At 51.7% G+C, this 12,545-nt stretch overlaps 2 protein-coding genes across 3 annotated transcripts in view; one reads left to right on the top strand and one right to left on the bottom strand.

Annotated features, from left to right (window-relative positions):
- Positions 1 to 12,545, top strand: part of LOC107209709 (C-factor-like) — a 136,335-nt gene that overhangs the window by 121,801 nt on the left and 1,989 nt on the right. The window lies entirely within an intron of this gene.
- LOC107209706 (C-factor-like) lies at positions 1,667 to 5,723 on the bottom strand. Of its 2 annotated transcripts, XM_015639688.3 has the most exons (6): positions 5,550 to 5,723; positions 4,465 to 4,516; positions 3,519 to 3,709; positions 3,041 to 3,199; positions 2,658 to 2,768; positions 1,667 to 1,960 (listed from the first exon to the last, which is right to left on the bottom strand). In XM_015639688.3, exons 1-6 carry the CDS (start codon positions 5,688 to 5,690, stop codon positions 1,847 to 1,849), a joined length of 768 nt encoding a protein of 255 aa, XP_015495174.1. In that variant the 5' UTR covers positions 5,691 to 5,723; the 3' UTR covers positions 1,667 to 1,846. The 2 variants fall into 2 exon arrangements, with proteins under 2 accessions (XP_015495174.1, XP_015495175.1); XM_015639689.3 differs by lacking the exon at positions 2,658 to 2,768.

The following is a 12,545-nucleotide window of genomic DNA, read 5'->3' as shown; positions in this document are numbered from 1 at the left end:
AGGCTGATGGAGCCTGTCCCAGCTGTCAGCAGTCCCGTGTCCCACTGTGTTCCCAAAGGGAGCAGTGATCTCATGGGGCTGGCAATGACCACGAGGGGGACGATGACTGTAAGCTGTCAGCAATCCGTGGTGGGATTTCTGGTATTGTTCATCTCCCAGGATCCAGCACATGGTGTGGGACAGAAGGGAGAAACATGGAGAGAGATGGGCATGGAGCCAGCCTGTGGTGACTGGCCAGGCTCCAGCTGGCTTGTGTGGAGTAACTGGGGCAGGAGAAGCTCTGCCAAGGGGCAGGGAGGGCACTCGGGGGAGGCTTGGCCGTGTCTCTGAGCCAGCACTGGGCTGAGCACAGCAATGCACTGGCAGGATCAGGCACCTCACCCACGCTCCTGTGCCTCAGCCATTCCTTCCCAGGGATTCCCCTCCTCCTGCTGCCCTTGCAGCACTGATAGGGAGGTGCCCAAGTGGGCACTGACCACTGTGGCCACAGTTATGAGCTGGGAAAGAAAAGAACAAGCATTTACATGGGAAATCGAGTGGCTGAATGAGGCAGAAGAGCCCAGATGGTTCAGAGCTCCCCTGAGGATCGGGCTGGGGTCAGTGTCTCCCTGGCAGGGGCACCTGTGCAGCAGTGGCTGCCTCATGTGGGTCTCACTCCCTGCAGCTCTGCTGGCAGTGCTGGCTCCTGAAGGCCTTGGAAAGAGCATGGGCTTGGAAAAGAGCATGTCAGCCTGGGAACAGGGAACAAAGCTCCTCTGGCACAGCCAGGTGGGGCATGGCCTCAAGATTCCCAGGAAATGTTGTGGTAGCGGCAAGCTCCCACTCCAGGAAGAGGTACAACCCCAGCAAAGCTCAGACCCAGAGGGACCCAGATGCTTCAGCTGTTCCTGCAGATGAGAAAGAAAAGGTGGTGGCCTCCTGAGGGAAGGAGCAGGGGGTTGCCTGTCCTGCAGGCCAGGTTGCTCTGCCCACCTGAGATCAGGCTTGGCTTTGCAGGAGTCCTGGCTCCCTTTGGCCATGCTCGTTTAAGAGAAGCTCTTTCCAGAAGGGGCAAAACCCTCCTGAGAAACCCCAATACCACCACAAAATGCCTTTCTTTGGGACTGTTACCACTTTCTGGTCAAATTCATGCAGTCCAGGGCTGCCCAACCCACCTTATTAAGGTTCTCAGCTTCTCCATCCCACAGAAGCGCCATTCCCATGCTGTCATCCCCCATGGGACCAGTTTTCCCCCACCCAGGGGTACCATGCCAAGCTGGGGCACCACTGTGGGAAGAGCTGTCTGCCTGGGATTGCAGAACTGGACTGTAGTGCTTGGTCTTCCCATTCCTACCATGAGGATGCTCCTAAAGATACCATGTACAGCACAAAGTCATCCCAAGAAAACTATGGCAAATACACCATGCTTTGGTGGAAGCATGGCAGAGAGCAGGCAGACCTGGGCACACCCTGCAGCCAGGAAGGACAGCAGAAGCTTTGGGTGAGTTACATGTGCCCTGGGACACCCCTTCAGCTCAGAGCAGCTGAAGATTAGGCAGGCAGATCGCTCGGATCACAGGAACATTTTGGCTGGAAAAACACCCCCAAGATCATCATGTTCAGCCATTAATGCCAGGCTATTTTTAGCAGGGGCAAGACAGTCTGAGTGGAAATACTGCAGCTGGGAGAAGGCACAGGTAGTAATTGACTTTATTTATTAGCAAGGTGAAAGCAGGGGTCACACCCTGCCCACCCACTGGAGTCCCAAGGAGGTCCCTTGCAGACTACAGAGGGCCAAGCATCCTGGTGCACCCATGCACTCAGGGAGTCCCGTGGCACTGTGGAGTCCCTCGCAGGGACAGAGCAGTCACCAGGGGATAGCTTTACCTTCCCAGTTGAGCAGAGTCCCACTGTGTTTCTCAGAAAGGATTGGCAGCACAGACAACAACCCCCGCACACTTGTGTCCACTGTTAGGTCAGCCTGCAAAGGGCAAAATGAGGCACCATTGTCATTCCAGGCAATGCAGCAGCACCCACTTGGCTCATGTGCAGTAAGAGCAAGGCTCCTTCCACCCAGGGTGAGCAGAGAGCCACAGGAGCTGGGAGCAGTCCACTGTGTGGGAGGACGGTTGGGTGTCTGCACTGCTGGCTTGGATGGAGGTGGCCTGGGCTGGGAAGCCAGCCACAGGTTTAACCAAAGAGGAGGAGATCCCTGCTGCAACTGAGATGCTTTGTGCAGCCTTCTCAAAACTCCAGTGCTGCAGGGACCACCCCCACTGCAAAACATGGATCGTGCAGGATGAGTGGAAACCTCATGGAGCTGCAGTTCTTCAAGGAATGGGGCACAGGATGCAACAGGACAACACAGGAGGTGTTGCTCCACTCCTCCCTGCTCTGTTGGATTCAGGTTCTCTGCATTTCTTCCAGGCTGTCCAAAGCCCCTTTATTCTCCCTGAACAAGCAGCCTGATACGTGCTGATGCTACTCCCCAAACACTATCCACATGTTCTGCAGGAGCTCAACAGACATGGACAACTTGGAGCGTGAGAAGCAGCTCGTTTTCATGTGGATCCTCCTTCCAGAGAGCCATCTTGGCCACCTGGGCCACCTCCTGTGCAGGTTTGTGATCCTAGGTGCCACCCATGGGTTCCCTGTTGACCTGCTTGGCCAGAACTCACCTCCTGGCTGCCCATGTCTGTTTTTACCCAGCCAGGGTGCAGTGCCACGCACAGGATCCCAGCTTCCTTGTAGGTCAGAGCCTGGCACATGGTCAGCATGTTGAGGGCAGCCTGGGTGAGGAAGGAAGCATCATCTATGGGTAGCAAAAATCTCCATGAACCAGGTTCCCTTCCCATTGCTGCCTCTTGGTGAGGGAGAAAAAGCAATGCCAGGTCTTCAAGAGACAGTGTGTGTCTCCCCTGGCTGGGCATGGAGATGCCCTGGGAGCTTGGGAACTCTCTCCATCTCTCGATCCCAGGTTTCTCCCTGAGATCCAGCCTGGCAAGAGCAGCTGTGACCCCTGTGGAGCTCAGGAGCTGGGGCAGGTCACCAGTCTCCATACCTTGCTGCAGCGGTAGGAGATGACAGGGCGGAAGAAGGAATCAGGTGTTTTCTTGATGGACCCCAAAATGGTGGAGATGTTGATGATGGCTGCCTTGCTGCAACTCAGACCCTTTTCTTTGCTGTCCTGGGCAGCCTTCTTCAGCAGAGGAAGAAAGGCCTGGGGAGAAACAACCTAGTGGGACACCCGTGCCTCAAGCCAGTCCTACTTACAGCAACTGCAATCCAAGGGAGGGTGAGGAAGAGCAGCAGGATGTCAGGAGAGCCCAGGTGTTGCTGCAGTGGGCCTGCCTGCTCCCAATTAGACTTGCACAATTCAGAGAGGCTGCAGAAGGCTTAGGCTTGAAGAGCAAGCCTAGCCCTCCCTTGCACAGCACCGAGAAATTTGGGAAAGCCCTCCAAGATTTCCATCATGACCATGGACAGCCTGGGATACCCTCAAGATGGGCCAAATTTCATCCCCAGAGCTTCATCCGTACCTGGGCCATCAGCATTGGCCCCACTGCATTGGTCTTGTATGTCCTGACCATGTCCTCAGCATCGACTGTCTCCAATGAGGCCGTGGGGGTGTAGATGCCAGCGTTGTTTATCAGCAGGTTCAGCCCCATTCCGTCCAGCTTCCCCTCCACCACCTTGGCCGCATCGGTGATAGCCGAGGGGTTTTCGACATCTGCAGTGGGAGAGAACAGTCTGAGAGCCACGGGATGCTGGGGAGAAGGAGGGGAGGATGCCGAGGAAATGTGCACACTCCGAGCCGCGCGGCCCTTCCATCCACGGGCACCAGATGGTGCTGTGAAACCAGCTCCGGCTCATCCCAACTCATCCCAACACCGCCTCCTCCGCCGGCAGCTGAAGGCTACCACCAGGAAAAGCCCACCGTGGGGGCAAACCGCTGCTGCGACTCCCATGCTGCGTTCACAGCAGCCACAGTCTCCAAAGTCTACGTCTGAGCAATTTCTGGAGAACCCAAGGTGGTCTCCGGGGGGACAAGTCCCCAAAGGAAATGTGCTGGACATGCTGTGGGATTGCCCTGCAAGGTCCTTCTGCTCCTGCTCAAGTTCTGAGCTGATCTTACAGCATTTCCACAGGAGCTGCCTTCCTCCCAGAGCCTTCCTGGTCTTGCCTGGGACTTGGGATCAAGGCAGACCAAGGATGTGGTCATTCAGCTGGGGGAGCCAGGGGCTGCCCAGGATGGGTCTCAAGAATATTCTGGTCCTGTGGCCATGGAGCAAGGATGCTCCAGGGAATGGGGTACTGAGGCTGAGACAGTTCTGCAGAAGCTGGGGTTTTGGTAGCAGGACTTGAAGAAGCTCAAAGAACTGAATCCCCATGGACAGCCAGGAAGGAGGGAGGGAGGGAGGGAGAAATGGGGCAAGCATGACTGGCAGTCGCAAATTTACCAGCTCAGAGGCAGAGCACACATACCCAGCTTTACAAGAACCAGATTTGGGTGTTTGGATGCCAGATCTCTCAGCTCCTACAAAAAGAGACACGGAAACAATCAGCACAGGGTAAAGGCGATGCCAAGCTGGGGTGTCAGCAATGGCCCACTCTGAGGGAAACATCTTCCAGGTGTTACTCAGTGTTTGTGAACAGCTGGGCTGGGAACCTGCCTTGGTTCCCAGGCTTCTCCCAGGCTCCACAAAGCAACGTGCGCATGCTCAGGGCAGGACATGGCCATGACTGCAAGATCCTGTGGTCACTTTCCCAAAGGGTAATCCACAGCCCAGCCAGAGCCACAGCAAAGGGTGGGAGTAAACTGTGAAGCACCAGTTTCCCAGAGAAGCTATGTGAACTGGCTGGGGATACAGCCAGAAGTGTCTCCCAGAGGCTGCACCTGCCACGGAATGAGCCGGGCACCCCTTAGCTGGCAGTAGGGTGGGTTCTCACTTCGCCAGGACTACTCCTGACACGGAATAATACACACTTGCAAGAAGATGCAACAAACAAATTAGCTGGAGCCAGGATCTATCAGAGAGCAAGTTTCTCCCTGTTAGTACTTCAGTGGGACACAGTAAGCAGAGAAAGACAAGCTGGATGTAAAGAAAGCTGGAAGAACAGGGAAGCTTTGTGATTCCCTGCAGAAGCAACATGTGTGAGTCTCTCCCATTTTAGCTAAGTGGAAAGCAGGGACAGGGAATCCCAGAGCTCCACTGGGCATCACTTTTGGAAACCCCATGTTCTGAACCTCCAGATTTTGCAGAGAGCAGCGTGACACAGCAGAACGGGCCCGAGGAGCACCGCCTCAGCCCCTGAGGCCAGGCCAGCTCGGCCGTGCCCGCAGCGCAAGGCCCGGCACGAGAGGGCGGCTTCGGGCACATCCAACGCAGCCCAGAATAGCCCAGCGGCCTCAAGGGAGACACGGCCGATTCTTCGCCGGCTGCACTTCGGGTGACTTTCACACGGGGCAGGGCACGGTGCGGACACCAGAGCCCCACGCCAGCAGCGAGTCGTTCAGGCCGGTGACAGAGGCCGAGCGTGCGGCCGCCGCCCCCCCGGCCCGCACTGACCTGTGCCCGCGGCCCCTCGGGGTCCCGGCAGGTGGCGAAGATCCAGGCCGGGGGCCGCGGCGAGCCCAGCAGCTGCTTCACCAGCTCCAGGCCGATGCCGCGGTTGGAGCCGGTCAGCAGCACCGTGCGAGCCGCCGCCATCGCCGCCCGCGGCCCGGCCCGCCTGGCGCCGCCTCCCGGCCCCGCGGGCCGCTCCGGGCCGCCCGAGCCCGCGGGGGATGGCCGGCGGGGGAGGGACAGTGTGTGTGTGTGTGGATGGCAGTGTTTGCCTTCCCACCTCACGTTCAGTGCAAGCGCAACAACCGCGACCCAGCCCCGGTGTCCCCGGGGGCAGGAGCGAGGGGTCTCGGAGCGAACCGGGGAGGCTGAGGGCACTCTTGCCAAGGGAGGTGGGTGAGGGAGAAAGCTTGCATCAGGTCTGGGCTGATGTCTTCAGCACCTTTAGCACACTAATCTTCACTATAGATAAGAGTAAAAAAAGAAAAAACAACACCCAACCCAAACTAAACCCGTTTAGCCTGACAAGTACCAGCCCATTTACAGGCTGTTTTTATTGCGTGCCCGGAAATGCAGATGATTTGGCTCTTTGCCTGACCATCAGATGCAACAAATCTGGTAAACAACTACATCTCCTAAAATACTCTGAGGTTGTAGCACCCCTCCCAGAAAGACGGGCTGAGAGAGTTGGGGTTTTTCAGCCTGGAGATGAGAAGGTTCTGTGGAGCCCTTAGAGCCCCTTCCAGTGCCTCAAGGGACTCGAAGAGAGCTGGAGAGGGACTTTGGACAAGGGCATAGAGCGAAAGAACAAGGGGGAATGGCTTCAAACTGACAGAGGGCAGGGTTAGGTTGGATATTTGGAAGAAATTGTTCCCTTGGGGAGTAGTGAGGCCGTCCCACAGGTTGCCCAGAGAAGCTGTGGCTGCCCCATCCCTGGAAGTGTTCAAGGCCAGGTTGGACAAGGCTTGGAGCAATCCCCGCTCATGGCAGAGCGAATGAGATGGGCTTTATGGTTCCTTACAATCCAAATGTTTCTGTGATTTAGGTAGCAGTTTGGAATTGCAGGTGTTCTGAGGGATGTTTTATCCTTATTTTTGTTGTTGAGTATCAGGTACCTGGTTAAACAGCTGCACCAAAGGGGTAGTATAGAGTAAAGCATTTTGCTGGCATCTAGGGATGGGAAAACAGGTCTGGAGGGAAAAGGGAAAATAAAAAAAAGATGATTAGCATCAGCTGGAGGACAGTGTCTGGAGGGGGTCTGCATTTACCAGCCCTGCTGCCAGCCTGGAGGTGGGTGTTGTTTTATTTGTAGCTGTTATATGGACAGCCAGATCTGCATTAAAATGTGATTTTTCCCATTATGGTGAGCACACAACTGAGATCTCAACAGTGAAGTAATGACCGAGCAACTCTGATGTATATAAAGGTTGTTATTTATATTGCTTATTTTCATCCTTGTTTGACAAACACTACACAAAACATCTCTGATACTGATAAATGCATCAGAAACTAAATATTGATATCAGTTTGGTGATAGCATCAGGTGATTTGTGCTAACTCTATCCTGCTCCATGGTGGTTAAAGTACACAGGAGCCTCTGCTCCCCAGTTTACTTCAGGATATTAAAATGCTTTTACACCTTTATTTTCTTTTACAGAAGTTGGAATTTAATAAAAATAAATCTTTGATTATACTACTAAATACTAAGAAAGAAAACCCTTCATTTTAGCAGATACTTGGATTAAAGGTCCCATTCTCATTTTCCTGCCTCCTTCTGTGCTCAGGCCATTAATTTGATGACTTCTCACCAGAAATGCTGCTCTGGCCATGGCAAAGTTTAGCAAATAATGACTGAGGGGTACAAACACTCAGGGTGAACCACAATCAGGTTTGGCCATGAATGCCACACAGATCCTGCATACTGCAGACAAACTACATCAATGAACCTTTCCTGAAAAGTGTGTGTTTGAAAAAGCCTTGGAGAGAGGGATCCGCAGTGATCTGCTGTGCTGAAACAGTTAAAGTACAGCCACAACTGAGGGCAGGAGGAACCTGTTCTGACTGCAAATGTGAACCAAAGGCAGTTCCAAGTATCAGTAATTGAGTAGTTTCCAGCGGGTGTGGGCATTGCTTGACCCGCTTTTTTGCCTCTGCTCCCCATGAACAAAATACAGGATTATACATTCTTTGAAAACCTTGTTGGTTTAAGTGTTGTGTGGCTTCCAACAGGTAATAATGAAAAATGTAAGCAAAAAGAGCACCAACAAATAATAATAAAACAAAAAGCCCCAAGGCTTATCCAAGTGCTCTAGTTTCACTATAGCAGGCATTGGGAAACTCGTGCTGCCTGGTAAAGCACGAGTGTGATATTGGTGTGTTTGAGGGTATAAATCATAGAATCCTAGAATGTTTTGGGTTGAATGGAACCTTAAAAATCACCTAATTCCATCCCCTCTGCTGTGGGCAGGGACATTTTCTACTAGACTTCCCTAAGAATGCAAAGAAGTATTTGAGTTCACTTAGCTAAAAATTAAAACTAGTAATTCTTCTTATCAGCTCATTGATGCTGTAATTTGGTTAAAGTTTCTGCACTGTAGAGAACAAAATACATGTGGGCACATGTCCTTTGCACTGAGCTGATTGATCCATCATGAGTGCTGCTTTAAGTCACTGGATTTAAGAAAAAAATGCAGTTAGAGGAAGAGAGGGAAACATCTTAATTAAAAAAAAAAATAAAGCTAAGTGGGTTTTTCCCCTTCCTTTTTACAAATATGGTTTGAAACCAGAATGAATAACTATGGTAAGTTTTCATTTCTGCTGATGAAATACCAATGCAACCCATTTTACTCAAGCAGTGTCCACAGCTGCTTACAGAACAATATGAATTTTTGCTGTTCACAGACTGCATTTTTTCTGCTCAGCTGTGTGGGCAATGGGTCACGTCATCTAGGCTGGCATGGCATTTTTGGAGTAGCATGGTTCTCAGCTTTTAACTTCTTTACAGGGAGTAAATGGATTCCTAAATTAACATCCTAAATTTATTCCTAAACTTATGTGTGCTTCCATTTCTCACTTCAACACGTATATGTCAAACCAAGGCTGTCACAAGCTGATCATTTAGCCTGTGCCTTAGTGTTCCTGAGATGGAGCATATCTGCCACGTGTGACAACCCATTCTCAGCCACCCCTGTTAGCAAATCTAATAGTGGGAGAGCAAATTCATGTTGCTTGGTGGTTCTGAGGTCCCTCTTCATGGCACTGTGCTGAAGCATGAAGGATAACCCAGCCACACCTTAGAGGATGGGAGAAAAGGTCAGTGAGGATCTGTGCTGTCCCCATGGGTCCTGGCAAAAGCGTTCTGTCCCTGTGCTACCAGCCCTGCTGCACCCAGGCAGCTGAAGCATCTTGGCTGCTGTCACAAGGGGAATATCCCCAAAATGTGTTTCTGAACCCAGTGTGAGGCCCCAGGCTGGCACAAGGTCCAAACACTGTGGCTCAAGGGAGGTTGCATGGACAGTGTGAGCATTTTACATCCTCAGAGTCATAGAATCACAGAATGGTTTGGGTTGCATGGAACCTTAAAGACCATTTTGTTCCAACCCCTGCCATCATCAGGGACACCTTCCACTAGACCAGGCTGCTCAGAGCCCAACCTGGCCTTGAACACTTCCAGGGAGGGGACAGCCACAGCTTCCCTGTGTAATCTCTGCCAGGGCCTTCCCACCCTCGCAGGGAAGAATTTCTTCCTAAAGCCCAATCTAACCCTTCCCTCTATCAGTGTGAAGCCATTCCCCCTTGTTCTCTTGCTCTATGCCCTTGTCCAAAATCCATCTCCAGCTCTGTCTGATACAATGCAGGTGTAACCTGCATGAGTCTGCTTGGAAAACAGCAAATCTATGACAAAGGTGCCATGGGAACTTCACTTGGGAGCTGCAGGTAAGCTCAGGCTCTCGCCCTTAGTCCCTGCATCCTTTCACAATGGGGTGTCACTACTTATAGTATCATATCATGGAATCACAGAACGGTTTCTTTTGGAAGAAGCCTCACACATTATGTAGTTCCAACCCTCCTGCCATGGGTTTCCAACCCCCACTAAATCACTAATCCTCTTCAGCCCAAAAGAAAATTATTCAGGGAGTGTGGGTACTGCCCAGCTTCAGTCACAGTGCTGGGTTGGTCTCCCCCCACCTCTCAATGAGTGACTCACTTACCACTATCTATTGATTTTTAGCAAATTACTAATAGGTGAAGATAGACCTGCTAGAGGTACAGACTTGAATGCATTGTGGAGCAAATTGGCCAGCAAGTTTATTTCTTATTTACAGTAGATTAAATGTACTAAAACTAATTGTGCCACACCCCTGTTCCCCTGGCAAGCAGAGAAAAGCATGTTCCTCCATGTTTCTGTGAGCAGCACTGTCATTGTGCAATCACCTGGGTGAGTGAGAGCATGCTTGAACCTCCAGCAACTCCAGCAACTGAGGGTATAAAAGCTGAGACTACCTTTTGGAAAACTGGCTCTGAGTCTTCCCAGTGTGGTGATGTGAAAACTATCCATGGGTAAAATGTGCAGCAGCCTGGGGGGTCGTGGGAGAGGAGCTACAGTGCTCCTGAGGTTGGTGTTTGTGAGGCTGCACCCTGAATCCTGTGTTCAGTTTTGAGCCACTCACAGCAAGAAAGACATTGAGGTGCTGGAATGTGTCTAGAGAAGTAACGAGTTATATAGAATGAGAGGAAACAGCCTCAGGCTGTGCCAAGGGAAGTTTCAATTGGATATTAAGAAAAATTTCTTCACAGGAAGGACTGTCAAGCACTGGTACACAGGCTGCCCAGGAAAGTGGTGATGTCACCATTCCAGAGGTGTTTAAAAAACACGTGGTTGTGGCACTAGGGGATGTGGTTTAGTGGTGGAATTGGCATTGTTAGCTTAATTGTTGAAATCAATGACCTTAGAGGCCTTTTCCAACCTAAATGATTCTATGATTCTGAGGACTTCAGTGCTTAACATAAGATTTAGACCATGTAAGAACATTTCAGAGCAAAGGGAGCATCTGAATCCCCTCTTAGGAGCTGGACCAAGATCCTTTCCAGAGGCCTGGGGACAGCAGCAGCCCCTGTGACAAAGCTGGGCTGCAAGGCAGTGAGGCTGGTTTCTTTCCCCTCTGCCTCTTCATGCCAGGCTGGACTTAGACTCCTGATGAAACAGTGCTTGTTTAATAATCAATAATGCAATGTGGGGCCCCAGAGCAAAGTAAACTTTTTAATTAAAGTTACAGCTCCAAAACAGTGGAAGGCTACACAAATGTGGTAACACAGCAAAAATAGGAAACATAAAATGTTAATTTGTTTTCTGATGCTATCTGCTTCTGAGGCATTGTGGAGGTTTCAAACAGGCTGCAGGTGATGGCCTCATCCTCCACCTAGGGGAAAAGGCTTCCACCCATAGAAGTCTGTTTGGAGGAGCTGAGCTCTGGTGCATCTGTTGGCAAGTGTAGTTGAGGTCTGTGGTCATTGAAAAGGAAATATTGAAATTATCCAGTCCAGCCATCTGGGATATCCTCAGAGGTGAGTCTGAGACAGAAGCTGAAAGGCCCAAAGCTTTGTACTGCTGGTAAGTGGTAGGAATTCACAAGGCAATATAAGTCTCTCAACCCAGTTTGGAAAATTCAAAAAGTAGACAGAGGTTCAATTAACCTCAGGAAACAAAATGCTTGGAACTTAAGGAGAGGGTCAGACTTGGCAGAGAGGTGTGGGATGAGCTCGCCCTAGGAGCTGCCAATGTGCATCTTCCCAAATGGGTTTGGGGAGGGTACCCTGTGCAGGTGGTCCCAGGTCAGAGCAGGGAAGGACCTGAGCCCCAGAAAACAGGCTGGAGTGGGCAGGAGGAAATGAGCTGCTGCTGGAGCATGGAGACACACTCGGCATTGCCACTGGGAGGAAGCTGCTCTGATTAATGCTGCTGCCAAGATATCCTGGGACAGAAGGTGACATGTGAGCAGTGTTGTCCCCATTTCTGCCCAGCAGCACGTGCAATGGCTCTGGGACTCAATGCAGGAAAATAAGGGGTTGGCAAGAGGTTTCTGGGGATGGGTCTTCACTTACAGAGGGACAGGAGCACATGATGTACACACGCACTTGATCCAGCCTTGCAAACCTGTAATGCATCACTTGAGGTACCAGACAGCACTGGGCTCCACTGGCGGTAGCACAGAACAGTCAGTACCTCATGGCAACAGGCAAGGTGGAAAATAGGCTTTGAGCAGGGCATTTCCTTTGCAGGTAAATGTCCCAGGTGCCTGAGTCCTCTGTGGCTCTGAACAAAGGGACAACTCAACTTAGGACTGCATCCCAAGGGATGGGAAGCATGACCTGCAGTGTGATGCTGTACCAGCTGTGCAAGTCCCCGTCCTTCTGCCAGGAGACCACGCTGGGTTTGCTCTCCCACTCCACGGGTCTTTTGCTGCACAATGAGGGAGAGGTTATTGTCTCAGAAGAGGCAGGAGCAATGCAGAAAACTTTTGCACCTGAGACACAACCTGGTACAATGTGCAAAGCCCACAGTATGCTCGTGAAGGTGTCAAGCCCACCCCAGCCATGGTGCTTCCCACATCAGCCCACATGCTGCTCCCTCCCTCTTCACCCACAACAGCCCCACCTGGCTTGTGGCATCAGGTTAACCACGGAATGCATAATTTTCCTGGAAAAGGTTTTTTGCCGTTGGGTAACTAGGATTGGTCCTCAGCCAGGACCTATGTCCTGGAGCACAATGAGCTGGAGCAGTTGCGCCTCCCGGAGAGAAGCCAGCATTGGTGCAAACCGTGAGTACTCACTCACGGGGTGGGACATGCTATAAGGAAATACTGGAGCACCGGGTAAACATTGCAAGCTGGAGTTGAGAGAGAAGAAGCAGCATGGCAGAGCTCTGTGTCCGCTCCGTTCTGGTGACTGGGGCCAACCGGGGCCTCGGCCTGGGGTTTGTCCAGCATTTCCTGAGGATGC

Source organism: Parus major, chromosome 11 (assembly GCF_001522545.3).
Source record: "Parus major isolate Abel chromosome 11, Parus_major1.1, whole genome shotgun sequence".
NCBI classification, from domain to species: domain Eukaryota; kingdom Metazoa; phylum Chordata; class Aves; order Passeriformes; family Paridae; genus Parus; species Parus major.
The sequence above is the reverse complement of the archived record's forward strand: the minus strand, read 5'-3'. Positions and strand labels throughout refer to the sequence as shown.

Bases quoted from the DNA above. Each gene is read 5' to 3' on its own strand.
- LOC107209706 (XM_015639688.3), bottom strand. From the start codon at position 5,690: ATGGCGGCGGCTCGCACGGTGCTGCTGACCGGCTCCAACCGCGGCATC. The intron at 4,517-5,549 runs GTCAGTGCGGGC...CTCTTTTTGTAG, and splicing joins CCGAGGGGCCGCGGGCACAG to GAGCTGAGAGATCTGGCATC. The intron at 2,769-3,040 runs GTATGGAGACTG...TTCCTCACCCAG, and splicing joins TCTCCTACCGCTGCAGCAAG to GCTGCCCTCAACATGCTGAC.